The sequence below is a fragment of the Phoca vitulina genome, unplaced genomic scaffold (genome assembly GCF_004348235.1).
Source record: "Phoca vitulina isolate PV1807 unplaced genomic scaffold, GSC_HSeal_1.0 scaffold13, whole genome shotgun sequence".
Lineage (NCBI taxonomy): Eukaryota > Metazoa > Chordata > Mammalia > Carnivora > Phocidae > Phoca > Phoca vitulina.
Window position 1 is genome coordinate 6,371,358 of NW_022589716.1, and position 27,422 is coordinate 6,398,779.

The 27,422-nt window shown below is 57.5% G+C and overlaps 2 protein-coding genes across 10 annotated transcripts in view; one reads left to right on the forward strand and one right to left on the reverse strand.

Annotated features, from left to right (window-relative positions):
* The first annotated feature begins 1,562 nt into the window (after positions 1 to 1,562).
* Positions 1,563 to 16,202, forward strand: DHX30 (DExH-box helicase 30). The gene is made up of 19 exons (XM_032412136.1): positions 1,563 to 1,778; positions 3,590 to 3,720; positions 4,341 to 4,451; positions 8,075 to 8,376; positions 8,853 to 8,973; positions 9,699 to 9,848; positions 11,771 to 11,923; positions 12,238 to 13,074; positions 13,342 to 13,417; positions 13,504 to 13,608; positions 13,873 to 14,048; positions 14,294 to 14,500; positions 14,594 to 14,675; positions 14,753 to 14,946; positions 15,041 to 15,200; positions 15,308 to 15,465; positions 15,560 to 15,663; positions 15,742 to 15,928; positions 16,044 to 16,202. The coding sequence occupies exons 1-19, from the start codon at positions 1,577 to 1,579 to the stop codon at positions 16,200 to 16,202; spliced, it is 3,615 nt and encodes a 1,204-aa protein (XP_032268027.1). The 5' UTR covers positions 1,563 to 1,576.
* A 172-nt stretch (positions 16,203 to 16,374) lies between these two features.
* Positions 16,375 to 27,422, reverse strand: part of MAP4 (microtubule associated protein 4) — a 192,089-nt gene continuing 181,041 nt past the window's right edge. For 7 of the 9 annotated variants that reach the window (XM_032412644.1, XM_032412643.1, XM_032412642.1 and 4 more), the window contains 4 exons: positions 22,309 to 22,390; positions 20,786 to 20,898; positions 18,781 to 18,970; positions 16,375 to 18,654 (listed from right to left, as the gene is read on the reverse strand). In XM_032412644.1, coding sequence (XP_032268535.1) covers positions 18,647 to 18,654; positions 18,781 to 18,970; positions 20,786 to 20,898; positions 22,309 to 22,390 — 393 coding nt within the window. In that variant the 3' untranslated portion in view covers positions 16,375 to 18,646. The remainder of the gene's footprint in view (positions 18,655 to 18,780; positions 18,971 to 20,785; positions 20,899 to 22,308; positions 22,391 to 27,422) is intronic. The other 2 variants (XM_032412640.1, XM_032412641.1) reach the window with 2 other exon arrangements.

Here is a 27,422-nt window from a genome sequence, read left to right on the forward strand (position 1 = left end):
TAAGCTTCTAGATTCTTTTGAGGGAATTTGGGCTGCTAACAGTCCTTGAAAACTACCCTGAAGCTGGGTGGATGCTTTGGCTTTTGGCCAATTAGAGTGACACTTGGCCAAAGTCAAAGCCATTGTGAAATCACAAGGGTCTCACCATCCCAAGGTGGATGATCTGGATAAGGGCGTGTGATATGGATGGTGGTGTCCCCTTGGGAGGTCAGATCACTGCCGCCAAGGTCACCTTCCCTTTTGCCCCTTTCCTGCTAAAAGCCCACTGAGGAGGGAATAGAGGAGTGGGAGTTGAAGCTGCCGCATCCAGCCCCGGGTCTGTTGTCTCAGACCTCAGTGGAGGGGCTTCTCTAACAGAGCACTCTGCAGAGCCGCCTTCCACACATTCCCAGTTTATCCTGACCACAGTTGTACCAAATGAGATCAAGTATGTCCTCATTTTCCCAACTGATGAAACTGCCCAAGGTTCACAGCTGGCAAGTGACAGAGCTTGGACTAAGCCCAAGTATTAGGACTCATAGGCTATGTTCTTGCCATAGGCCAGCAGTTCTGAGTGAGGTCCCAGACCAGCAGTCTCATTATCATCTGGGAACTTGTTAAAAATGCAGATTCCTGGGTTCCACTCCAGACCTAATGAGTCAGAAACTTGGGGGTGGCTCCCAGCAGTGTTTTCACAAGCTCTCCAGGAGTCTTCAGAGTCAGATCTAGAATTATAAAACAAACACACAAACAAACCCTCCCTCCCAGTGTATCCCCAGCTGCCCTGCCAGCCTCTAACCAAGCCCCTTGCTGTCGCTGCCCCAGCATGCAGACTCTGTTAAACCCAGCTGAGCCAAATTTCTGTTCCTCAATGCCATACGAGGCAGAAGGGGAGCGAGCCTGGCTGGAACCCAGGCATAGTAGTTTGGAAATAGAATCCCATTTGACTTTCAAACAAGTAAGGAGCAGCAGCTTCAGATTCACACTGCTGGACCAGCTCAGTTCTTGGGCACGTTATCCAAGTCTGGTATTTTTCAACTTTGACTCCAGCCCTGGAATTAAAAGTGGTCTGCTTATGTTCAGGAGGTCTTGCCTGTCCCAGATCCGGATTCTTCATCAGGTTTACTTTGTAAGCCATGAAATGAGATGGGGGTGCCCTGGTTTAGTGGTTATCCTCCCTCTTCCGTCTGGAGTGCAAGCCAATTTGCCAGGGCATGTGAGAGGTATTTATGAGCAATGGGTGGGACCTAGAGGGAACCTGGAGTTCATCTCCTTGGATGGACGTTGATTGAGCTAAGGCCTGAACTTTTCCCAAAAAGTCCCTTTTCGTCTTCTTGCCCCCGATTCAGACGACGGGTCTGTGGGTTTGGCTTTGCCGGGGCAGTGAATTCAGCTGGGTGCCAGCCGTCCCAGGCTGCCCGCCAGGTGACAAGCCCAGGACGCGGGAGGCCCCTGCTGAGGAACCCGGGCGCTGGGACCGCCTCGGCTGGCCCCCGTCCCCGGTCCTCCCGGCCGCCAGGGGGCGCGCGGGCCGCTGCTCCCGCCCCCCCGGCCTTCCCTTCCCGGCTCCGGGCCCGCGGGCGGCGGCGGGAGCGCGATGGCGGCCGCCAGGAGGCTCATGGCGCTGGCTGCCGGCGTCTCTCCACGCCTGCGACCGCCGGGCCCCCGCGCCACCGGGCGACAGGGACGCTCGCGCGGCCTCTCGTCAGGCTGCGCCCACCCCGATCGCACAAAGGAGGCCGCCGAGGCAGGGGTAGCCCCTAGCGGCCCCGGGGAAGGCGACGGAAGCATGGTGAACGGTGAGGGTCGGGGCGGCCACGCCGCGACGTCCTTGGCTGCCGGGGCTGGCAGAGCTGGGGGCGCGGGCCTGGGTCGGGCCTGGCGGGCCGGGGCCCCTCTCCGCTAGTGGCCGAGACCGCCGGCCGCTGGCGGGCCGCAGCGCTGCTGTTGTAAAGCTCGGTGTGGCACAGGCCCAAGTGGACCCCGGGCGCGGAGGTTCGGGGACCGGAGCGCCTGCACCAGGCGAGAATAGGTGAGAGGCACGGGACCTCGAGGGCGTGGGGGACAACAGGAAAACATCCACGTGCTGCCCGAATGGGTGGTCAAGGGTTAGAGCATCAAGGGTAAGCGCACCCTCACCAGTGTGGGAAAAGAGCCCAAGCTACACTTGGTACTTGAGGATTTGAGGTGGAGACAGAGTGATTCCCAGCGTTGTGTCTCCTGAATAGCGCGGGGAATGAGACTGGTGAGAGCATCCCTGCCCATCAACCACGGATAGAGAGCCAACCTCCTCCATTCCTGTAGAGCTGGAGGGGCGACCAGTGCGCATCTGTTGTGCCTGGGGGTCTAGGGGGCTCCTTAACTTTGGGTCCCTCTGTGGGAAGCCCTTTGAGTCTACTTAAATACCAGCCTTAACTGCTTGAGTCTCAGTTGCTTTGTAAGTTCTTTAGAGGGAGACAGAGTCAGAATCCTCCTTCTTGGCCAGTTGACAGTCATCTGCTCCAGGGAAACAGTCTCAACCCAGGACTCGGGTTACATCAGGACTCCTGTGGGGAGCTTCGTCAAAATAGAGGCTTCCCCAACATCACCACCATTCTTAAGTGCCTGTTGGGGGTCAGGGTGGCCATTGTGGTGAAAAATCTCCCTGGGTGATTTATGACTGATGCGTGCAGGGGCATGTGTACAAAGTTTGTCTTTTTGGAGCTGGTTTAAAGCCAAATATAACACCAGAGACTGTGGGTGGAGAATGAAAAGGTTTCCCCATCTCCTCTGCCAGTCTCTGACCCCGCATCTCTTGAAGGGCCACTTTGGCGCTTTGGGGCCCTTATTTCTGTTTTTAGCTGCTCCCAGCAGGCTTCTTCAAGGCCTGGCTGAGCCTTGTGTCTGGCACAAGCTGCCTCTAGTTGGACATCTCACCCATTTGTATTCTGGGATCGATCCAAAGTACAAGTGAAAAAAAGTGAGCTACTTCTCAGGGTGTCTGATGCATCCTGCCTCCACTTGATTCCACTTGAACTTGGGGAAGGAATAGCTTATTTCCTGTGTCTCAGCTGTGGAGATCCCTGATCAATGTCCCTACATATAATCTGGCTCTACGAGGCCTTTTGCAGGATGTTGAGGTGCAATTGAGAGCTAGGGCCTGGTATTCAGACTTTGGGACCAACCCTCCCTTTTGTGTGTCGTTTGTTTTAGGAGGGGCCTCGCATTGTCTTGATCTCCAGTTTGTGTGTGTGGTGGAGTTTTGTTTTGTTTTTTGTTCAGTACCTTCTTTCAGACAAGGGGGGTTTGTTGCCGCCTCGGCTTCTGTAGCTGATGTATTAAATCAGGAGCTTATGGGGGAGAGGATGCTGGCTGGTCCTCCTCTGTGGTGTGTGGCTCACTGGTCCTTCTCCTTCAGGAAATGGTTGTGCAAGTGGGTCTGGTCGTGCACGTTTACCGTCCCCTGTAAACCCTGAAGCCATTCCTCCCTCCTTTACCAAGATGCTCCTGGGTGGTTTGGGGTCATGAGCCAACATCCTCAGTATCCAGCCCGGGGTTGTCCTGATACACACCCCATGGAGTTTTTAAAAGAAAAAGAGCAACTGTAATGCTTTTGTTCTTATTTTCTTAGCTTCTAGGGACCTATTAAAAGAGTTCCCACAGCCCAAAAACCTTCTCAACAGTGTAATTGGAAGAGCCCTCGGCATCTCACATGCAAAAGACAAACTGGTCTACGTGCACACGAATGGACCGAAGAAAAAGGTAAAACTGACTGGTGGCTGGGAGACATGTTGGTGTGACTCTCAGGAAAGAGGCTGCCTGCCCTTTTCTCCCTCAGGTTTCTTTGTCAGGGAAGCCCATAAAGTGGGTTTCGTGAATTGAAAATGGTCAGCAGAGACTCTCAAAGCTAGGTCTGAAAAAGAGCCTGATTTAGAGAAAGGGAACACAGGGGAGATAAGGTGAGGAGTTCCCATCTTGGGTATGACCGGCCTCTGCACTGACCCCCGGTTCTGGTTCCTGTTGAATAACTGGGACTGCAGAGGGTCAGAGTTGATAAAAATTCCTGTTCCTAGAGTCTCGTAGGTCCTGGGACTCACAGAAGCATGCAGGCAGACCATTCTGAATGAAGATTTTTAATAATAAAGATGGGTCCCACCTTGCTCTCTGGCTAGAACATGGCACTTTGAAGAAGCAAAACAACTTGAGGTGGGATGAACGGCTTGAGGGTGGGCCGGTTAGAGCCTCACGGGGCTTAGCCGTGGGCATGGAGTGCTGCCTGCACTCGGCTCTGCTGCCTTCAGGCCCACAGCAGCCCTGTGTGACGTGCGGCAGCGCTGCAGTCTGGAAAGGCCGCGGTCCTGATTCTCTCTTCTCTTCCCCAGAAAGTCACCCTCCACATAAAGTGGCCCAAGAGCGTGGAGGTCGAAGGCTATGGCAGCAAGAAGATCGACGCCGAGCGGCAGGCGGCAGCAGCGGCCTGCCAGCTCTTCAAGGTGACCCTCCCCTGGCGAGAGAGCCAGGCCACCCTCCATCCTGGGAAGGTCCTCGCCCCAGGCTCTGATGGGCTTTCTGGTACCAGGTGCCTCTCGGTGGAGGTTGACGGGTGTTCACTCACTCCCCTGTCCTTCCCACCTCGTGCTGCTTTTCTTGCTGTGCAGACAACAAGGGAATACTTGGGTGTTTGCGTTTGGTTTGGTTTTTTGCCACGGTAGTTTTCTACTGTCTGTGGTTTCAGAAAACACAGAGGAGAGCTCTTGATGAAAAATGCGCCCTTGGTACGGCACCGTGGCTACACTTCCATTTTGGTTTTGGTTTTTCTTTTCCAGTGATTTCCCGTGGGTTTTCCGTGCACCCACACAGTTGTCTGTTCCTTGTAACGGACGCACGGGCGTTGCTTCTGTCGCTCCTCAGTGGTTGGGGACGGGCTGCTTTCAGGTTCTTGGTTACCCAGTAGTTAACGAGCCCTTCGGTGCTGCTCACCAGCTTTTCTGTCCATCCCTAATTGGCTCCCTTTGTGGCTGCGCCAACCTTGAATCTTGCTCGGACTCCTCGGTCTTTATTTCTGCTCCAATGGGGACAAAGCTGTAGGGCGGGTATTCCTTCAGATTCTCTCCCACTGAATCCCCAGGCCTTCACTGTCCCCGCCTGCTCCCTGCATCTGAGGAGGGAGGGCCCTCTTCCTTGCTGGGGCCCCACGCCCCCTTCTCGTCTCTGTCCCCTTTCTGCATCAGTAGTGCCGAGGCTGAGAGATTCTTTGCATGTTTGAAGGTGGCCTGTGTGCAGCAAGTCAAGGTCACGTTCCTCCCCGCCCTTTCTCTGTCTCTATCTCCGCTCTGCTCATAGCCTCTCTTTTGTTTGTATGTTTGTTGAATTGTGGTAAGTTACACAACATGTAAAATTTACCATCTTAACCACTTTTCAGCAGTTGAGTAGTATTAAGCATAGCATTAAGCATTGTGCAACCGGTCTCCAGAACTTTTTCACCTTGCAAAACTGAAACACCATACACAGTAAACAGCAGATCCCCTACCTCTTCCCCTCAACCCCCAGCAGCCGCCATTCTACTGCCTCTTTCTATGAATTTGCCTCCTCAGGGATTTCATCTCCTCATAGAAGTGGAATCAAACAGTATCTGTCTCTTTGTGGCTCGCTTATCGTACTTCGCGTGGTGTCCTCAAGGTCCGTTCCCGTGGCTCGTGTCAGAACCTCCCTCCTCCTGAAAGCCGAGGAGCGCTCCGTGGTGTGGGTGTGCTGCGTCGTGCACTGATGGGCACTTTGGTGGTTTCCACCTCTGGCTCTTGTGAATAAGGCTGCTGTGACCACGAGTGTCCAGACACTCTCTTCGGGACACTGCTTTCTGTTCCCAGAAATGGAATTGTTGGATCGTACAGTAGTTCTGTTCTCAGCTTTTTTAAGGAATCGCCATACTTCTTCCACGGGGGCTGCACCGTTTCACGTTCCTGCCACCGGGGCACAGTCTCGCTACCTCTGTACCAGCGCTCTGGGTGGTGGTTTTAGTAGCTGTCCTCGTGGGTGTGAGGTGGGATCTCTTGGTTTTGATTGGCATTTCCCTGAGGGGTACTGATGTTGAGCATCTTTTTCCTCTCTCTTTTTTTTTAAGGTAAATTCTTAAATTTGTGTTAACTGCACAGTGTTTTCTCAGTATGTAAGATATCACACCCTGATGGTAGATCTTGTATAGAGTAGCTGCAAAGGACAGAATGCAACAGAAGACAGTGTTTGCTTTTCACATCCCCAGTCCTTGTCTCTGACTGTCAGGAGGAGGTAGTTCTGTGAACTCTTCACAGCTCCCAGAAGCATCTTCTCTCAGTGTCCTTCTGTTGTCTTCCCCTTGGGAAACTCAGAGCTACAGATCACAGGGAGCTGCTTTAGAGCCAAATGAAATCTCCTTCTGGGATGGTGGGGGGGAAGGGACTGCTTTCATAAACTCTTCTTTTTGACCTGATGGAGTTGAAGATGTGGCAGAAGCTCTAAAGAACATTAAACCAAGCCGACAATGAATTTGTGGAAGATGAAGTTCCGTAGTCACATACAGTACTTGGTTCTTTGGGGGGGAGAACAGGTTTTTTTACCCCAAATGTACCTAAATCAGGTGGGAGTGGATTTTGAGGATTTGTGCCCGTATGTATCATTTTGTGCCATGCTGCAAAGAGCTCTAAGTTTTTTGTTTGTTTGTTTTTTTAAAGATTTTATTTATTTATTTGACAGAGAGACACAGCGAGAGAGGGAACACAAGCAGGGGGAATGGGGGAGGGAGAAGCAAGCTTCCCGCCGAGCAAGGAGCCCGATGTGGGGCTCAATTCCAGGACCCCGGGACCATGACCTGAGCCGAAGGCAGACGCTTAATGACTGAGCCGCCCAGGCGCCCCAAAGAGCTCTAAGTTTTTTTTTTTTTTTTTTTTTAAAGATTTTATTTATTTATTTGAGAGAGAGAGAATGAGAGAGAGTGAGTACATGAGAGGGGGGAGGGTCAGAGGGAGAAGCAGACTCCCTGCCGAGCAGGGAGCCTGATGCGGGACTCGATCCAGGGTCTCCAGGATCGTGACCTGAGCCGAAGGCAGTCGCTTAACCAACTGAGCCACCCAGGCGCCCCAAAGAGAGCTCTAAGTTTTGAGACTGCATTTGCATCTTGTGTTTATTCCATCTGTATCTCTTTGGAGAAATGTCTGAAGTTCTTTGCCTGTTGTTTAATCGGATGGATGTTTTTGTTGTTACGGGAATCCTTTGTTCACATGGGAGTTCGCAGCCTTTTTATTCCCCGACGTCGGCACTCACCGTTCCGCAGCTCCTTCCTTTCGCCTTCCGAACCAGAGTGTTTATTAAGCGTTGCCCTCCTGCTCGGTGCCTGTTGCCAGCAGCACGGGGGTTACTGAGTGTGCTCTTGTCAAATGCCCGAGCAGCTTAGCCAGACTTGGATTGGAATTATGTTACTTATGTTCATCTGGCTTCTCAGTGTGGTTCCTTAGACCCTAGTCATCTGCATTTCTCTTCTGCCTTGTGGATTCGGAGTTTCTTGCAGGCAGGGACCAGGTCCCGTCTTTCCTGATGATGCTCAGGGTAGCCAGCATGTTGCTTTATGCGTGCTAGAGACTCAGCAAGTTTTATTTGGTATTCTGTCTAGAAGAGAATGAAGCTGTGATACATTTTAAGATAATATATTTTGTATGAATGGCTTTATAAGCATCCCAGGTTATTTCTAGAATATGTTCTCAGCATAGGATTCTTAGGTCAGACCAGAGATAGATCTGTTTTGTGAGGTGGGCTCCATTTCTCTTAACTGCTGTATTCACTGAAGCTTTCTAGATCACTTTGTGAATGTATCAGCTTTTCCATTGCCTGTGGGGTTTGGGTTTTTTTTTCCCCCCAGTTTTTTTGTCTAATAGCTGTAAGAGTTTACCTTGTCATTTTCATGTGTCAGAGCTAGACATCATACGTGCCCTCTTGATGCCCAGTTGTGGCTTGGGGACTGAGGCAGGCGGACGGGTGCAAAGGTATGGCTCATGCCTAGGGGACTTAACAGTGTAAGGGGGCAGGTTCTGGGCAGACTGAGGCACGAGGATGGGCCCTCACAACATTCCTTCCCCCCCCACCCCAGGGCTGGGGCCTGCTGGGTCCCCGAAATGAGCTGTTTGACGCAGCCAAATACCGCGTGCTAGCTGATCGCTTTGGCTCTCCGGCTGACAGCTGGTGGCGCCCAGAACCCACCATGCCACCTACTTCCTGGCGGCAGCTGAACCCTGAGAGCATCCGGCCAGGGGGACCTGGGGGCCTGTCCCGCTCCTTGGGCCGGGAAGAAGAGGAGGATGAGGAAGAAGAGCTGGAAGAGGGGACCATTGATGTCACTGACTTCCTGTCCATGACCCAGCAGGACTCCCACACCCCACTCAGGGACTCGAGGTACAGCTGGACGTGGGGGATGCAGGGAAGCTGGCTGCACCTTGACATGGGGATGGGTGATGTTCCCTGGGAGCCTTCTCTAAAATGGGAGGGTCCCTGCCCTGCGTCTCCGCCTGTGTGTCCCGTTATTCATATCGGCACGTCTGCCGTTCTGCTGTGTGGCTGGGCTTCTGCAGAACAACAGCAGGGACCCTCCCTCCGGGTCACACTTGAGTCCCTCCGAGGCCCAGCCACTACTCTGCCTGCCCCTGGGCCCCTGCCCCCTGCCCTCAGTTATCTGGGGAAACTGAGGGAGCGTCAGTCATGCTGTGTGTCTGAGAAGATCAGGGGCCACGCGAAGACGCCGGGCCTGCTGTTTTTTCCATACCTCCTGCTGCCCCCCTGCAGTGTCCTAGCCCCCCTGGGCCTCAGAGCCTGAGGTGAAATGGGCGCAGGAAGAGATAGAGCTTTTTCACCTGAACTTTTGGTCCTCCCAGGGGGGGTTCCTTTGAAATGACAGACGACGACAGTGCTATCAGGGCCCTGACCCAGTTTCCGCTTCCCAAGAACCTTCTGGCTAAAGTGATTCAGATAGCAACATCGTCCTCCACAGCTAAGGTGAGTCGGGTCTCCTAGAAGTGCGTGTGGGTGGGGAGCTGGCTTGGTTGTGTCTGCTCGTCTCCGGGACCAGGTAGGAGGGAAGCTGGGAAGGCCGAGGTTACCTGTACCCTCAGCCCGCACCTAAGCCAGTCGGGGGGGCTCGGGGTCCTTGGACTGTGAAGGGGGTGAAGCAGCCAGGAGTGAATGGAAGTTGGTGTGGGAGTTCGGGGGGTGGGCTGGCACCGTGGGAGCGGGAGACCCGAGTTTGGTCCGGGGTGGCTGGCAGGGGTGGGGTCGGGGTGGCGCTCTCTGGCTGAGGTTGAATTTCATCTCTGTGGCTGGGCTCAGGGCTTCGGTCGGCACAGCTCCTCCCCAGGGGTAAGGCCTTCATGCACCCCCAGAATGTGCCTGGTTCTGGCTCAGGCTGACAGGTTCGACCCACAGCTGCCGCCACGCCTGTTTGCTTTGAAGGTGCCAAGAGCACCGTGGGCTAGGAGGGCAGGTGGCGGCACTGCCCAGACACTGACTTCGGGCGTGAAACCACGGGACAGCCGGAGACGCCAGCCCCTGCCCTGGGAGCTGCGGCCCTGTCGGGGCTTGCTTCTGCTGCCCAGTGGCCCGTCTCGTGTGGCCAATGTTTGGCACTTGCTGCGATGGGGGTTAATTCCACCTCTGGGTTCCTTGGCATCCTGAGAACCGCATTCTCTGCCTTTCTATAGCCATTTCTCTTGCCTTCCGTGTAGAACCTCATGCAGTTCCATACTGTGGGCACCAAGACCAAGCTGTCCACCCTCACTCTGCTCTGGCCCTGTCCCATGACCTTTGTCGCCAAAGGGCGCCGCAAAGCAGAGGCTGAGAATAAGGCGGCAGCCCTGGCCTGCAAGAAACTGAAGGTGAGTCGGGCGGGTCCCTGGCCTGATGTGTCAGAGGCTTGGAGCTCCCCTACCCTTGGCGGATCGGTCCCGTTCTCCAGGAAACGAAATCCACCACCCCGGGCCTTTGGCCCGAGCACAGAAGCATCTGGGGCCCGAGCCTTGCTCGTCCGGCTGTGGCTGCTGCCTTCCGGAGGCCCTCACGCTCGCTGCGAAGGTGCTTTGCCTGCGGGCTCAGCCTTTTCCGGGTGTTGTCGGCACCCAGCTGAAGCCGGAGGGGACCCGCCTGTTTTTCTGAATGGCACAAAGCTGGGGGAATGGTGCCTGTGCTGAGTGGCAGACTTGGTGTCTAGAAAGGTCTGAATTACCTGGGCTTTGTGGGCAAAACGGATCATAAGGCGTTACCTGGGATGGAGATCGAAGATTCCGTGAAGCCCAAGGTGAGGCGGTTCCCGTGAAGAGGCTGCGGAGGCCACCTGTGCCCCGCAGTGGGAGCCAGCAGAGCCGTGACTGCCCGAGAAGGGGGTGATCTGAACCCCATCGGCACAGGCTTAGTGTGCAGAGCAAGAGAGTGAGGCGGCCCTGCCCTCTGCTCTGCTCAGACATGCCTTTGGTGCGCGTTCGGCTCCGGGAACCCCATTTTAGACCCAACTGATGGTGAGAGGTAGCGAGAGCCTGGAGAATGGAGGAGGGATCGGGGCGCCTGGGGGTGCAGTCGGTTAAGCGTCCGACTCTTGGTTTCAGCTCAGGTCATGATCTCGGTGCTGGGATCGAGGCCCGGTGCTTGGGCTCCGCGCTCAGCAGGGAGTCTGCTCGCGGGTTCTCCTCTGCCCCGCCCCCCGCGTGCGTGTGGGTGCGCTCTCACTCAAATAAACCAGCGAGTGACTGAATGAATCAATCAGTAAAATCTTTAAGAAGAGGGAGAGGTACAGGAACCTGTGGCTCCGGAGGGCAGAACGGGGGCTGATGGACGGCACCTGGCGGAAGTCTGACTTTAGCCGGATGGCCACGGGCACGGGTGATCGGGAGCCTCGCAGCGCGGGCCAGCCGTGTCGTCGGGAGGAGCCAGCTCCTGGGTGGCAGCGGTGCGGAGACAGGCCCGGGCTGGCCGCTGCTCCGAGGCCACAGGGAAACCCGCAGGCCTGGGAGAGGTGGAAGCCTCTCTGGGGGCGAGGTGTCTGTGTGGGCGCCTCCGTGGCCCAGGGACTAGATGCTTGTGCTTGAGGTTGGTCATGAGCGCAGAGGGGGCGAGCCCCCATGGGGACAGTGTTCCTGAAGGGAGGGGGGGAGTCTTGGAGCTTTAGGGGGCGAGCAGTCCCGATAGCACAGGGGACAGGCACACAGGACTAGGGAAGGACGACCGGTTTTGCACGCCTGCTGGAGGTGCCGGGATGCCGTGGGTTAGGTCTGGGGAGGGAAGCAAGATGCAGTGTTTATCGAGTCGTGTGAATAGACGCTTCTAGGAAAGTCCACCTGTGTTCGTATGATGGGGTCACAGGTGGAACGGGTGCCATGTGGACCAGAAAGGTTGTGGGGGGAAGGGGGTGTGCTTTGGAGGTAGTGAAAACGGGTGCTGTGGGGCTGCGATGGGGTCAGTGAGAGCCTGGCCCTCCTGGCTTAGTGGTCCGTGCTGGGAACTCGTAGAGGCGAGATTGGGCTGTTGTGGGGGCCCCCGCTGCTCAAGGACAGGTTTCTGAGGGGCATTCCTCTTGGACATGTCAGGGCTTGTTTTTATTGGAATGATTTTAACTAGTTAAATTTTGGGACGGGTGGAGATTTGCATTTTCCAGGTTTCTAATTACTCTTTTCTGTACAATGTCTGCTAAAAACCAAACTCTCTTAGAGAAGCAGTTCTGTGTGATTTCTCTCAAGCTCCTGAGCCTGTTTGCGCTGGTTCTGGGGAGGCAGGGCCCCAGAGCGAGCTGTGCTTGTCCCCGCTGCAGAGCCTGGGCCTGGTGGACCGCAACAACGAGCCGCTTACCCATGCCATGTATAACCTGGCCTCCTTGCGTGAGCTGGGCGAGACGCAGCGCCGGCCGTGCACCATCCAGGTGCCTGAGCCCATCCTCCGAAAGATAGAGACCTTCCTGAACCATGTAAGAGAGCCGAGAGCGCCGCCCCACCCCCGCCCCCTGCCCGCCTCCAGCTTCTCCTGACGGAAAGGCTCCACGCGTGCCACGGGCGTGCTACCTGCCCGTTGTCCCCGCTGAGGCCGGAGCCCGGGAGCACCCTTGCCCCGAGCAGCCCTGTCTTTGCCCGAGAACATCCTCGGGCAGTCGTGCACGGAGTCCCCCACCAGCGGGCCAGGCCTCGGCGTCCGGCCCCGGTGAACCGTGTGGAGGGTATCGCGAGTGAATGAGGAGGAAGGTATCGGTCTTTCACCGTTGTGCTTGCTTCTCCCATCCCTCAGTACCCTGTGGACAGTTCCTGGATCTCCCCGGAGCTCCGGCTGCAGAGCGAGGACATCTTGCCCTTGGGCAAGGACTCAGGGCCCCTGAGTGACCCTATCACAGGCAAGCCCTACGTGCCCCTGTCAGAGGCAGAGGAGGTACGTCTGAGCCAGAACTTGCTGGAGCTGTGGCGGCGGCGAGGGCCAGTCTGGCAGGAGGCCCCCCAGCTCCCCGTGGACCCGCATCGGGACACCATCCTCAATGCCATCGAGCAGCACCCGGTGGTGGTCATCTCTGGGGACACGGGCTGCGGCAAGACCACGCGCATCCCCCAGCTGCTGCTGGAGCGCTACGTGACCGAGGGCCGCGGCGCCCGCTGCAACGTGATCATCACCCAGCCGCGCCGCATCTCTGCCGTGTCCGTGGCACAGCGGGTCAGCCACGAACTGGGCCCCTCTCTGCGCCGGAACGTGGGCTTCCAGGTGCGGTTGGAAAGCAAGCCCCCGGCCCGCGGCGGGGCCCTGCTCTTCTGCACCGTGGGCATCCTGCTGCGGAAGCTGCAGAGCAACCCCAGCCTGGAGGGCGTGAGCCATGTCATTGTGGACGAGGTCCACGAGCGGGACGTGAACACAGACTTCCTGCTGATTCTGCTCAAGGGCCTGCAGCGGCTCAACCCGGCCCTGCGGCTAGTGCTGATGAGCGCCACGGGCGATAACGAGCGCTTCTCCCGCTACTTTGGCGGCTGCCCTGTCATCAAGGTGCCGGGCTTCATGTACCCGGTCAAGGAGCACTACCTGGAGGACATCCTGGCCAAGCTCGGCAAGCACCAGTACCCGCACCGGCACCGGCACCACGAGGTGAGGGGACCCGCCCGCCCCCGCCCTCCCCGGCCTCTGCCCTGGCTTCCCCGCCTGCCTGTCCCTGTGGCGCCGTGGCCGAGGGCAAGGCCGTGCTCCCAAGTCTTGGTGTCCTTGATAGAAACAGAATGATCAGGGCTTCTGGGCGAGAGGGCGGTGAGGGTTGGGGGTGACTGTTGAGTGCCTTGGCCTCGCCGAGTCACAGAGTGGCTGCGTCCTTCCCCGGGGGCCGTGACTGTGGCCTCTCCCCCCACCCCCTGCCCCCAGTCTGAGGATGAGTGTGCACTCGATTTGGACCTCGTGACGGATCTGGTTCTGCACATCGATGCCCGAGGGGAGCCAGGTGGGTGCTTTCCCCCCCGCCCCCGTGTCCACCCTGCCCTCCAGCTGCCGAGAATGACGGCTCATGCCTGCAGGGCCCCTTTACAGGTGGGATCCTCTGCTTCCTGCCTGGTTGGCAGGAGATCAAAGGAGTGCAGCAACGCCTCCAGGAGGCCCTGGGCATGCACGAGAGCAAGTACCTCATCCTGCCAGGTGAGAGCGGGCGAGCGAGGTGCGATTGCCCCCAGACGCCAGTCTGGCCCTCTGGCCTGGGGACTCCCACCCAGCTGGGACTCGGGGCTGGATTTCTGACCAGGCTGCCCTGCTCTGGCTGGCTTTTCCACCTTGACTGGGCATATACGTATTCTTGATCTGGGCCTCCGTTTCATCAAAATGGGGTCAAAATCCTTGCCCTGTACCCTCATCACAGGGAGCAGAAGCAGTACCCATAACCAGCGTGTTCTTGCTGCCCACCAGTGCACTCCAACATCCCCATGATGGACCAGAAGGCCATATTCCAGCAGCCGCCAGTTGGGGTGCGCAAGATCGTCTTGGCCACCAATATCGCGGAGACGTCGATTACAGTCAATGACATCGTGCATGTGGTGGACAGCGGTCTGCACAAGGAGGAACGCTATGACCTGAAGACCAAGGTGGCACCCGTCTCCCGGGCCCAGCCAGCCCCTGGGGGAAGAACTACAAGTTCCGAGGTGGCCCCCAGCCCCGATCAGCCTTGGACTTGCCGTGTGTGTCCGGAGAAGGCCACACTCGTGGGCTGTCGGTGTCCCTGTTGTGGGGGGGCCGTTGAGGGGTTAAGTGAGGTGAAGGCCAGACGAGGGGCAGCACTGAGGAAGGCCTGCTGGCCTCTGCGTCGCTGCTCACCTGCCCCCTCCCCCAGGTGTCGTGCCTGGAGACTGTGTGGGTGTCACGAGCCAATGTGATCCAGCGCCGGGGCCGGGCAGGCCGCTGCCAGTCAGGCTTTGCCTACCACCTGTTCCCGCGGAGCCGGCTGGAGAAAATGGTCCCTTTCCAAGTGCCGGAGATTCTGCGCACGCCCCTCGAGAACCTGGTGCTACAAGCCAAAATCCACATGCCCGAGAAGACGGTGCGCCAGAGGCGGGGCCGGGCCGGGGCTGGACTTGGTGAGGGAAGGTGGGAGGTGGGGCTCATGGCGGGCTCTGGCCGCTTCTCGCTGTAGGCAGTGGAGTTCCTTTCCAAGGCCGTGGACAGTCCAAACATTAAGGCGGTGGACGAGGCTGTGATCTTGCTCCAGGAGATCGGTGAGTGGGGCCGGGCCGGGCCGGGCCGCGCCGCAGCGTGGCGCTCAAGGGCGAGTCTGACCGCTGAGCTGTTGCAGGAGTGCTGGACCAGCGGGAGTACCTGACCACCCTGGGGCAGCGCCTGGCCCACATCTCCACCGACCCCCGGCTGGCCAAGGCCATAGTGCTGGCCGCCATCTTCCGCTGCCTGCACCCGCTGCTGGTGGTCGTCTCCTGTCTCACCCGGGACCCCTTCAGCAGTAGCCTGCAGAACCGGGCGGAGGTGGACAAGGTCAGCCCCCACCCCTCCCCCGCCCCCTGTCCGGAAAGCCGCCGCAGCTGGCCCTCACCCTGTGGCCTCGGTGCCCCCTCCCGCTCCCTCCCAGGTGAAGGCACTGTTGAGCCACGACAGCGGCAGTGACCACCTGGCCTTCGTGCGGGCCGTGGCGGGCTGGGAGGAGGTGCTGCGCTGGCAGGACCGCAGCTCCCGTGAGAACTATCTGGAGGAGAATCTGCTCTACGCCCCCAGCCTGCGCTTCATCCACGGTCAGTGGGCCCCCCTCCCCCACCCAACTGGCCCAGGGCGCGGGCTCGGGGTTCCCCGGCCTTGTGGCTCAGGGGGCCGCAGGCTCAGCCCGCCCTCCCCTCCCCAGGACTCATCAAGCAGTTCTCGGAGAACATTTACGAGGCTTTCCTGGTGGGGAAGCCCTCCGACTGCACCCTGGCCTCTGCCCAGTGCAACGAGTACAGCGAGGAGGAGGAGCTGGTGAAGGGTGTGCTGATGGCGGGCCTCTACCCCAACCTCATCCAGGTGCCACCTCGGGGAAGGGCCCGGCGGGCCCCAGCCTCCTCCGCCACCCCGGGCTCCTCGCTCAGCCCGCCCCTCTCTCCTTTGATCCTCGCAGGTGAGGCAGGGCAAGGTGACCCGGCAGGGCAAGTTCAAGCCCAACAGTGTCACTTACAGGACCAAATCAGGCAACATCTTGCTGCACAAGTCGACCATTAACAGGTAGGAGGCCGGCAGGGCCGGGGCCGGGTGGCTGGCGGGGCCCGAACGGTGGGCTCACCCCCGCGCTCTGTTCCATAGGGAGGCCACGCGGCTGCGGAGCCGATGGCTGACGTATTTCATGGCTGTCAAGTCCAACGGCAGCGTCTTCGTGCGGGACTCCTCCCAGGTGCACCCGCTAGCCGTGCTGCTGCTGACCGACGGGGACGTGCACATCCGGGGTGGGTACTGGCCGCCCCTCCCGCCCCGCTGCGGCTTGGGCTGCTCTGTGGCCCCGGGGGGGGGGGGGGGGCGGGGGGGCCCCCCCCCCGGGGCCCCCGCCCCCCCCCTCCTGCTTCGCGCAGGGCCCCCCCCCCCCGCGCCCCCGGTCCCTGTCCCCTCAGGCCGGGCCGGTGGGCACGGAGCACGCACCCGCCCAGGCCTCCCTCGCCCTGGCCGCCGCCTCGCCCCGAGCAGAACCGGGGAGCAGTTCCCCGGGCAGCCAAGGCCACTTAAACCCTAAACTTCGAGGGGCCTTGGGTTGCATAGTGGCCCTTCCGTGAGCTGGGACGTCGGTCACATCCACAGTGCACAGATGAGGGGCTGAGGTCATCCAGACTGCACGGTGCACGGCAGCCCCTTGATGCCAGGGGACGAGCTGGGGGGGCGGCGAGGTCGGGATGCTGGCGGTGGACCCCGACCAGACCGCACGACGGACAGAAGAGACGGCCTGCGTGGTGGGCCAGCACGAGCTTTATTCACTCTTGCAATCGGTACAACAGAACCACAGATTGACACGGCAGTGGCTGAGCCAGAAGCAAACTGGAGGTTCAGAGACGCACCCCCACACGGCTGCAGGTGGTCCCTCGCCGCGAGGGCGCCTTCTCTGCTTCTCGGGCTTGGGGGACACTTCAAGGGAGCTGGGACCACTCCAGCCCCCCTACAGCGTTCTCCACAAGGGTCACCTCTCCCGCCCCTACCCTTGGACCGGTTGTCCACCTCAGCACGTGCGTGGCCCCGGGACTAACACAAGGAGGGCATCGGCACCTTCAGGCCCTGCACCGTCTACCGCTTCCTCCCCAGCTTCCTTCTGCCCCTTCCTCCTGCTGACAAAACACAGGTGCCCCGATGTCCCTGGCACATGGCATTCTGCAGTCCTTGATGCGGGGAAGACCCCTGCAGTCTGCGCTCGGGGAGCCGCGGATGTGGGGTCCCACCTCCCCGAGAGAAATGCTACCTCAGAAGTGGGAGAACCTGCCGGCCCAGATGCCTTCCCTCTACACGGAGGTCTGATCTGAACCTAAGTCAAGAACCCCTACCTTCTGGGCTCCAGGAAGGGGGGCAGCATGAGCAGCGGCGGGGAGGGCGAGGGGCCGAGTGGCCGAGTGCCGGCCTCCTCGGGGGCAAGTCTGCACTGCAGGAAATGCTCGTCCAGAGGAGACGCCCTCGGAGACCCCCGGGCCATTTCACTACAAACTGTTACATTTTAATCCTTTATTAGAAACCATGCAAACTTTAATAAAAAAAAAAAATACAAGTGCAATAAGAATCTTCGTGTCAATACAATTCCCGGGATTTCTCATCATCGCAGCCACCCCAAGACCGGGCCTAGCTGGGACACCCCTCCACAGGCCGGCCTCGCCACTCCCCCCTCCCCAGTCAGGCTGTAGTGGGGGTGGAGATGGCCTGTCTCATGCCTTTTTAAAATTTCCACACCTGATTCCCCATCACCCACGTGAGTTCTGGACATCTTGGGCTCCCTGGTAACTGAGGGCTCTGGTGTCCTAGGCCTGTGAGTCTGGAGGATTTTGACCTCCATAGCCCTTCCCTGTTTCTCCAGCCCCAAACTTGTATCTCCCACTAGATCCCAGGGAATGAGACAGAGATGCCAAAACCAGCCTCTTGGTTAGAAAAGAAAAGCAGCATACACACAAAATACCAGAACCACCAGTCCACACCGACCAGCCCCTAGTGTGCCCTACCTGCCCACCAGGCCACAGCCCCTGCGTCTCACCTGCCCTGCCCACACCTTCTCCGGGGCCCCAAGCTGCCCAGGCCAGGGCAGCCCCTGATGCCTGACCTCCTGGCTGGAGGCTTAAGGATCTCCCCTCCCTGTTTCCTTTAACACCTACTGAGGACTTTCATTTAGACATGGCTTCAACCTGCGAAACTCCTCTACCAGTTTTTAGGTTATTTAAAAAAAAAAAAAAAGGATAAAACAAGAAAAGAGTGTGACAGCAGCTAGGCAGGTATGGGAAGCAGTGGGGACAGTATGAGCCTACCCCTAACTAACTTGGGGCAGGGCAGCAAGATGCGCCTGGCCCCACCTGCACGGTGGGCACCACGGAGGGGTCAAAGGGAGAGGCAGTGGCCTAGCGGGCTCCGGGGAGGCAGTCAGCATCCTGCCACCGCGCGGCCGGCCAATTCCACTCTTCTCTTCAGGTGGACCCAGCGAGGAGGGCAGTTATGTCAGTTTCTCTTGGGTTTGGTCCAAAAAACCCAAAGAGGAGGTTGGAATCTGGCTCCCCAACCCCCCCCAGATCCCACAAGATCCCAATTGGCCTCTCCATCCCATTCACCTCCCAACCTCGTCTGCGGAGCGGTGCGCAATGATGGGACAGGAACAAAGCAAGGAGCGGGGGTGGGGTGGGGGCCAGGGCAGGGAGTAGAGGAGGTTTGGGGGCGGGCCTGCTGCTGCCCTGGGCAAGCAAGGCAGGGGGAACAGGGTGGGGCCTGCAGGACTGCCCAGCACCCAAGCCGTGTGGGGTCTAGATTGCAGCCCGGGAGAGGGAGCCAAGGGCCCGGGTGCCTGAGCTGGGGCCGCCAGGGAAGTGGGGGGGGCGGGAGACAATGTCAGCCCCGTGGTCGGTGCGGGCCCTGGCATTTGCCCGGAACGTCAGCCTGTAGGTCTCAATCTGCAGTGACACGGGAGGAGGGAAGGGAGAGGGTAACGAGGGACACAAGAGGGGGAACACAGGGGACGGAAGACGAGACCAGAATGTCATCATTAGATGCCTGGAAAATAAAAGGTTGCTTGGTTAAACTTTAGGCCACACTCTAGTCAAAAAAAGAAAAGGAGTTTCAATTAACAGCCAGTGGCAGGGCCCCCGGCCGGCCCTCAGGCCAAGCCCAGCCACTTACTTGTCTCCTGGATCTGGCTGTCCAAGGTCTGGGCCTCCCTTTGGTCACCACCCCCTGCCAGGGTGGTGTGGCCACTGAGGCCACTGGCTGAAGTGGGGGCGCCAGCTTCGGGCGCTGCCTCAGGGATGGCCGGCTCCTCCCCAGCAGGGGGGCCCGGACACGGAGGGGCCTCGCTGCCACCGCCCTCAGTCTACAATGAAACAGTGGGGGAGACAGTGCAGGGTCAGTCGGGGAGGAGGTGGGATGGGTGATGGTGGTGGGTTTTACACACAGCCCCCTGCCCCCCACTGACTACCGCAGGGTCATCCGAAGAATCTAGGCCAGGTACTCCCCTCCGCACCCCTGCCCGGAGGCGACTGCTGGCCCAGGAGCCGGCGAGTCCAGCCCTAGGCCCAGCGTGCGGCCGAGCCGGACCACACTCTGGGAGACGACTCTGGGAAGGGCAAGGTTGCCGCAAGTCTTTCTGAGGGGACAGGAGAGATGTGCCGGCTTCTCCGCAAGGCTGGCACCAGGCAGCGAGCCGTGACGGCGGGTCGCCAGCAGAAACCCTGGGCACGACCGCTGGAGCGGGGCTCTGGGAGCGGCTGGGAGGCCGGGGCGCTGCAGGCCAGCGAGGGAGCTCTGTGAGCCCGAAGTCACTTCAGAGGGGTGCAGCCCGCCACCTCCGACCCAGCGAATCCCAGACCGCTCCCGCCACAGAGGGGGCAGCCCTGCCTGCTCATCTAGCCACCTCCAGACACTGAGGCCTCTTCTGCGCTGGGCGCCCTCCTGGAGCCTGGGGACCACAGGGGAGGGGTGTCCAAAGTGTGACCCAGGGAAACTTTGGGGGCCTGCAGGGCTTCCCAGGAGGCAGATGGGGTGGGCAGTGAGCACCCGGTGTGAGTAAAGCAGAAGAGGGAAGGCCGGGGCAAGGGGAGCTGGAACCCCTGGGCCCCAGAATGCCCAAAAGGTGACAATGGAGACTCCACAGTGGTTTCTAGTCAGATTAGTGAAGGAGACAGGCCTCTGTATTAGAAAAACAATTCCAGAAATAATAAAGGGAGATGATGTGAATAAAGAAAAGAACACAAGACTTGGGGGTTAGAAGGTCTAGGTGTAAACCCTGGTCGGGTACTTGCCACGTGGCCTCGGACAAGCGATGACACCCAAGCTAGTGGCCCACGAGGGCTGACTAGGGAGTGGCTCCTCACAAGGTACAGAGGCACGACTGAGAGCCTGTGACAGAGCCAGGCCCCTAAATATTCACGGAAGCCAGTCAGGCCTTGAATGGGAGCATCGACGGAAGCTGGGACAGAGGCTGGGCCGGGCTGGGCCGGGCAGACGGAAGGCCCACCGCAGCTGCTCTCTGCCCTCCCCCGTGCGCACCTTGCCCCGAGCCCCTGCACCTATCCTCATGCTTGGAAGCCTGCAGGATGCTGCCCCCACGGGTCCCCCCGCCCCCCAACATGGAACAGAGGATAACAGCATCCTGGCACTTTACAAAGGGTCTCGCGGTGCTGTGGAAGGAGGGAGGGAGGGAAGGCACGAGGGAGGGAGGGAAGGCAGGAGAGGCCCAGCCGGTCCTGAGCATGGGAAGCCCTGCCCACCTGAGCGCTCTCGCAGAGCCCCAGCCTGGGGCGCGCCTGGCATGGAACACGACCCCACATGGCCTCTCGTGAGGTAGCTGGGGACAGCGGTGCCACGCAGACCACCCGCCTTGTGGGGGAGCCGCGCCCCAGCCCGCAGAGCTGAGATGGGCTCAGGAAGGCAGGCGGGCCGCGGCTCCCAGGAGAGGTTCTGTCTCCAGGTAGACAGGGCAGAGGCGGCTGGGCCGGGGCCTCTTTACCTCTCCTGCCTCACTCAGGACTGATGATGAACACGGGGAAAACACACCGGTGTGGGGGAAACAGGACTCCTGACGACACTGAGGGGCGGTGACAGGCGCCCAGCTGCTGGGACCCAGACTCCGGCTGCACCACCCCACCCACCCCTCCCAAGCGGCGGCCCCTGCTGCCCCACTCGCTACCTTCACGGCCCCTCCTGCAGGCAGGTGGCCCACATTATCGAGGGATCCCACCTTCGCCTGGGCCTTCTCCTTGAAGTTCAGCTTCTGACTTTCAATCTTGACATCTCCTCCACCTGGAACCAACAAGACCACCGGTCACACGGGCAAAGCCAGGAGGCTGGAGCAGAGATCCTAGCTTGGCCAAGGACTCGCTACGTGCCCAGTACAGACACCAATGTGACCTGCTCCCAGCGGCTCTGGGGACAGCGGACAAAAGGACAGTGAACGTGCTCGTCACACAGGGCTCATCTCAAAGTGGGGCTGACAACCTGCACCTGGCCGGCAGGAACGCCTCTGCGGAGCGAAGTCCCCTTCACCTCCACCGCACAGCCTCCGGCCAAGCCTCTGAAGGTGCCTCGAGGGGTCTGCTTTAGGTTCCCTTGGCAAAGTGAACAGCTCCCTCTCACTGGCTGGGGGCACGGGGCGCCCCAGCTTCCTTTCAGCCTACGAACGCCCTGTCAGGGTCGGGACTCTGGTCTCACAGCTGCTAGGGCTGATGTTGGGAGAGTGCCTTGCCCAAAGTCACCACTGAGCTGGCGACGGACAGAGACAGGATGGGAGTGGGGTCTGTCTGAGCTGTTGAACTGACCCACACAGTGGTGACAAGAAGGAAAGTGGAAAGTGGCCTCTTTGTAGTGTAGGAAAAGGGGGAGAGGCGGGAGTCGTCCGGGCACTGAGTTGAGAAGGGACAGGCCTGGCCTGGCCCCGGGGCCCAGTGCCCTTGCGTGGCTGGGGCCCTAGGGTGAGGTTCAGAGCTCACAGCCATGGTGTGGCCACAGGATCCCGGCGGGTCGGCCCCCTCCAGGTCCCGCAGCCTGGCTTCCCTCACGCGGCCGTCTCCTCGGCTCCCGTCCCAAACCAGAGCACGCAGCTTCTTGCCAAGTTTGCCAGCTCGCCGACCCACTAAAGCCCCCCCCAAAAAACCGGGCCTCCAGTCAGTCAGCGGCACTCGGGAGGGAGGTATCGCACAAGAGTGGGTTTAACAGATAAAAGGGAGAAAATGACAGGGAGTTAAGGGCCAAACTGTTTTGATCCTTTTAAACAGAACACATTCTAAAATGGATGATGACACTTTCTGCCGAGGGGGAACTGGCCCCGTGCCTGCCTCCGAGAAGCCGGGCGAACCGCACCCCTGCCGCAGCGGAGACACCCCCAGCCGCAGCCCGGCTCTGTGACCCGCCAGCGGCCGCTGAGGTTTCGGTGCCTCGGACAGGCCCTGCTCCCAGTGCAACAACTCCCTCCGCATCAGCTCCTGGCAGGTGCTCGAGACAGCAGTGCCCTTCACGACCTGTTCCTCCTCAGAGGCACTAAGATCCACCCCCCCCCGACAGGCACTGAACTGCGTGGTTTCCATCGCTGCCTCCTGGGTGGGTGGGGGCGGCTCCAGGAATCTTTATGGAATGACAGAAGCATTGGGGTGAAACCCAGCGGCCTTGGCAGGACCGCACGCCCCAGGCATGCTGGGCTCAGGGGGACACACTCACCAGGTTTGTGCTTGATGTTGGCCTTGGACCCACACTTGGAGGAGACCTTAGAGATGTCCACCTTCTTATTCTGAATCTGAACCTGAGAGACAAACCACAAAAATATCATTGCCTCAGAGAGAGGGTGTATTTCAGGGCCCGCAGCTTCTGAGCCCACCCGCAGGCAGACCAAACCGGTGTTCCCACACACACCAGGCCTTTCCCTCCCCGCTGTATCTGTGCATCTGCCAGGCAGCTCTTCTCCCATTTTGCTGGATCCAAATCTCCTAAGATGTCATTTTGTTCCACCTGAAATCTTACCCATTAACTCCTTGCTCAGAGATAATCTGGAATAATGTTTTCATGTTCTCCTTCCAGTTCTTTTCAGTGCATTTTTCCCTCCTGGCTGGCCACAGAGGTATCTATCTGTCTACAATATGTACTCCTGCTTAATTCATGTTACAAGCATTTTCCCACAGAAGTTGAGAAATGTAAAGAGGGGACCCACATAATAATCCATCCTATAAGATCTTATATAAACCCAATATCATGCCTGATATTGAACATTTGGGTTTTTTCTAATTTTTCACCATTAAAACCATGGCAGCAATGGGGGTGCCTGGGTGGCACAGTTGGTTGGTTGGGCATCTGACTCTTGTTTCAGCTTGGGTCGCGATCTCAGGGATGTGGGATCGAGCCCCGTGTCGGGCTCTACGCTCAGTGTGGAGTCTGCTTAGGACTCTCTTTCTCTCCCTCTGCCCCTCGTCCCCACTCTCTCTCTCTCCAAAATAAACCATTTTTTTTTTTTTTTTAAAGATTTTCTTTATTTATCTGACAGAGAGAGATACAGTGAGAGAGGGAACACAACCAAGGGCAGAGGCAGAGGGAGAAGCAGTCTCCCCGCCGAGCAGGGAGCCTGATGTGGGGCTCGATCCCAGGACCCTGGGATCATGACCAGAGCCGAAGGCAGACGCTTAATGACTGAGCCACCCAGGAGCCCCTCTCCAAAATAAATCTTAAAAAAAAGAAAAGAAAAGAAAAAAGAAAAACAAACAAAAAAACAATGGCAGCAATAAATATCTTTGTGAATAGAAGTCATGGCAATTTTGATGACCCCTTAAGCAAGATGCCCAGAACTTTAGTTACCTGGTGAAAGGTTCAGACTATATGTATCCAGGTTCTTAAGCCATGCGGCCTAACTGCTTTCTAGAAATGTGACAATGGACACCCACCACCGAGCTTAAGTGTTTGTCTCACCATATCCTCCCAGCACTGGACATTCCCATTAAAAACAATAACAACGCTTTTCCAGTAAGCAGCCTGAGGTGATCTCTGAAAATGGTTCGCTATTCACTTCACCCAGAAAACCCTACAAAATCAGGCAAATCAAGAGGTTCAAACCTTCACGTTCAGTTTAAGAACACATGTGAAATGGCCCAGGTCATCAAGAGGAAGCATATCTGAAAAACCACCAAATATCTGAAAGATGTCACTTTGCAGAAGCAACATGACCCACGCTGTCACCACGATGCAGTGTTGGAGGTGGGACGTGTGGCCAGGCCAAATGGCAGGGCTGGACACAGGATGGGTGTCCCCAAGAGAGTGCTGTATTTTTACTGCACATGCTTAAAAACGCAGAGAGTCGGGGCGCCTGGGTGGCTCAGTCGTTAAGCGTCTGCTTCTCCCTCCCCCACTCCCCCTGCTTGTGTTCCCTCTCTCGCTGTGTCTCTGTCAAATAAAGAAATAAAATCTTTAAAAAAAAAAAAAGTGCAGAGAGTCATGCTGAACTGAAGGGGTTAGATGCAGATTCTCTGGTCATGGAGCACATCCAGGAGAACAAAGCCGCCAAGATGCGGCGTGGAGCTTACAGGGCTCGTGGCCGGATCAGCCCACACATGCGCTTTCCCTGCCACACTGAGATGCTCCTGACGGAAAAGAGCAGATTGTTCCTAAACCAGAAGAGGAGGTTGCACAGGAGAAAAACGATATCCCAGAAGAAACTGAAGAAACAAAAACTTACGGCCCTGGAGTAAATTCTGCATAGAACACATGCAAATAAAAGTTAAAACAAAAAACCACCACCACCACCAAAACTTTGCTAATTTATACGTGAAAACTGCTCAGTTTTGGTTGCTCTGCTCATTATTAAGGGTACTAATAACCATGTGCACGATGTACCCCTCCCTCTCCCAAAGAGCCGGGCCCAGCACGGTCGTGTATGTGCACAGAGCCCAAGCCAGCAGCCCGGGGCCCTACATCTGCAGTGATGAGGCGCAACCTCCAGGCTCCACGAGGCCTTTGGCTAATCTGACATTCTGTCCGCAGCTGTTGAGTAATCAAAAGGACGAACAGCCTTTCATCTGACATGAATCCCGTTGGGGTGAACATCTTGCTACTGGGACTGAGGGCATGTGTTTCACTTAGGAAAGGTCGTCATCTACAGCTGGGCACTGGGTTCTGGGATGAAGATTCCAGGGTCCCTGTAAGTGACCCAGCTGCTCCCCGGTTCTGTGGAAAAGCCCAGCTTTCCATCTCAGTCAAGTCCTCCAGGCCGGGGCCCCAGGAGCCCTGCCAGCAGGTGCCACACCCTCTGGTGGGGTTTCTTCGCCATGCCATTCAATGACTACCTTCTAGGACCCTGTCTCCTTTTCTTCAGCATCAGGAAATACAGTTTCCGTTGGACTCCAAGAGAACACATGTGATGCCCACTGCATTTTCATGTGCCCACCCACCGCCCAGGGCTGGCCACAGAGTAACTTCCCATCATCCTCACTCTCTGCTCATACTGCTCCCTAGCCTGGCAAGCCCAATGCATTCTCCTCTGCATCCTTCAAAGCCCAGCTCAGGGGCCACCTTCTTCAAAGCCTTCCCAGGCCCGAGCTTCACCCCACCTTTTCACATCGTCTCTTGAAGGGACATCAGCATCAACAGGACACTAAGTGCTTCACGTATTCAGTCACCATTTACAAAGGACCTATCACCCTCAAAACAACAGCCTCCGCTTTGTGTTATTTCCAACAAGGCTGCAATCCTCTCTAAACGAGAACACAGGGAAGTACTTTTCCCAGCCAAATGTCTGGCAGCCGCTGAAACCCAGACAAATGTGTCCTGCTGCACGGGTGGCAAGCTCATCTCGTGCCCTCCCCGAGACACCCGTGAGCAGTCACGGAGCTCACTTGCTGAGGTTTGGGGCCCACGCATTTCTTGAGCCAGCGTTCTGCAACTGAAGCCACCACTTGTTTACTTCTTGCCTGGTCCTCAAGTAAAGAACAGCTGATGAGGGGAAATTCTGCTTTACAGACGTGCTCCAGCCAATAAACGAAGAAGGAATGGCAGAATCAGAGTCTCTCCACAGTGCACCCCTACTGAACACATGGGTCTAGGTACTGGCCATCAGATGATGTGCCTCCTGACGGAAACACCACCACTACCTATGAAAGGCTTGCAGAAATTTGGGTTGGGCGGGGGGCGGGCGGGGATCAATCCTGAATCAATTTAAAGACTATCAAGGGACGATGGAATATGCTAAATGAAACCACGGGGGTGTAATCAGCAGGAGAATTCAGATTCTAGGACAAGCTACTTGGTTTACGCATGAAAAATACCGCTACGAGCAACCCTGTCAGGACCACTCTCACTCTTGAGAGTTTTTTCTGTATCTTCACTTAATAAACTTCTGTAGCTTTACTCACCAAAAAAAAAGAAAAAAAGAAAAATACTGCTACAAAAAAAATTGAAGGGAGCCTGTAGAGTAAAAGAAACCTAAGATTATAAAAGACAAGAGACACATCAACCAATCACAAGTTATGGACCTTACTTGTATCCTGATTCAAATAAGCAAACCTGTTTAACACGTCCGTGGGAGTTTTACACACATACACATACATACATATACACACACGTACACTAAGGAGTTCTTATCTTTTAAAGCTATAAATGGAATATCTGCAGATGAATGACATATCTAGGACTGGCTTCAAAACAGTCAGGGTGGCATACATAGATAAGACTGGACACGAGGAGGGGCACCTGGCTGGCTTGGCGGAGCGTGCAACTCTTGATCTCAGGGTCATAAATTTGAGCCCCCCGTTGGGTGTAGGTGTAGAGATCACTTAAAAAAAAAAAAAAAGACTGGCCACAAGGATAATAAATAAAAGGTATATCCAGTTCATGGTAGTATTTTTTTTTTCTATTTTTGTATGTATTTGAAAATTTTCTATAATTGCAAGTTTTAAAAAGTGTAACCGTGTCCCCCTCACTTAACGAGGCCCACTACATCTGAGACGTGGCTCTGCCTCCTGAGGCTGGCATGGAGAGAAGCCATAGTCCCTTCCAGATGATCCTCCCCGTCCTGTCCCCCCCAGGCCACTCGCCGCCACTCGATGCTTTAGGGAGCCACGTGCCGCTTCCCTGGCCTAGGACGCGTGTTTCTCAGATGTCCTCTCCCCAGCGAAGCCCCACGGCCCTCTCGCTGAACCACCAACCCCACATCCCCTGCACCTCGCTCTAGCTGTTCACACCGTCTGCCCCCCGTCCCCCGGTCCGGTGACACCCCGCAGCCTGCTGCGGGGAGGGGTAGAGGCTGCTGAGATGACATAGCCGCTGGGTCTAAGAACACATCAACCCATCACACATGTCTCCCCTCATCGCTTCTCGGCCTTTTGGCTAAGATCAAGTGTACACATGTCTCCCCTCACGAGGGTGAAATGGCAGAAAAACGGTCTCACACACACACACAAAACTGGGGGGAAATCTGCTCTGTTCCCTGCCCTCGCGTGCTCCTGGCTCCCAACAAGGGGACGCGTGTATGTGCGCCGGGGCGCTCTGCGGTACTGACGGGGGCCCTGCTCCGGGCCTCCCCTCTGGGTGCCAGACTCTGAGTCTCTAACCAGGAGGGGATGGGGTTTGTGGGTGACGTGTGACACTGTTCTACCCGCACGGCGGGCCCACTCTTTCTGCACTGCACGTGCATCCGTGCTGGCTTCACGGGCGCTGAGGGAAGGAAGCGCAGCGCCTCCAGCCAGGCCGCTTACCCTCCCCTTCCCGCAGGCAAGCGCTGCTCCCAGGCGGTTTCCGAACGCCCTGCCTTCGAAGGAAGCCTCCCTCCCACAGTAAAATGCTTACGCGGCGCCTGG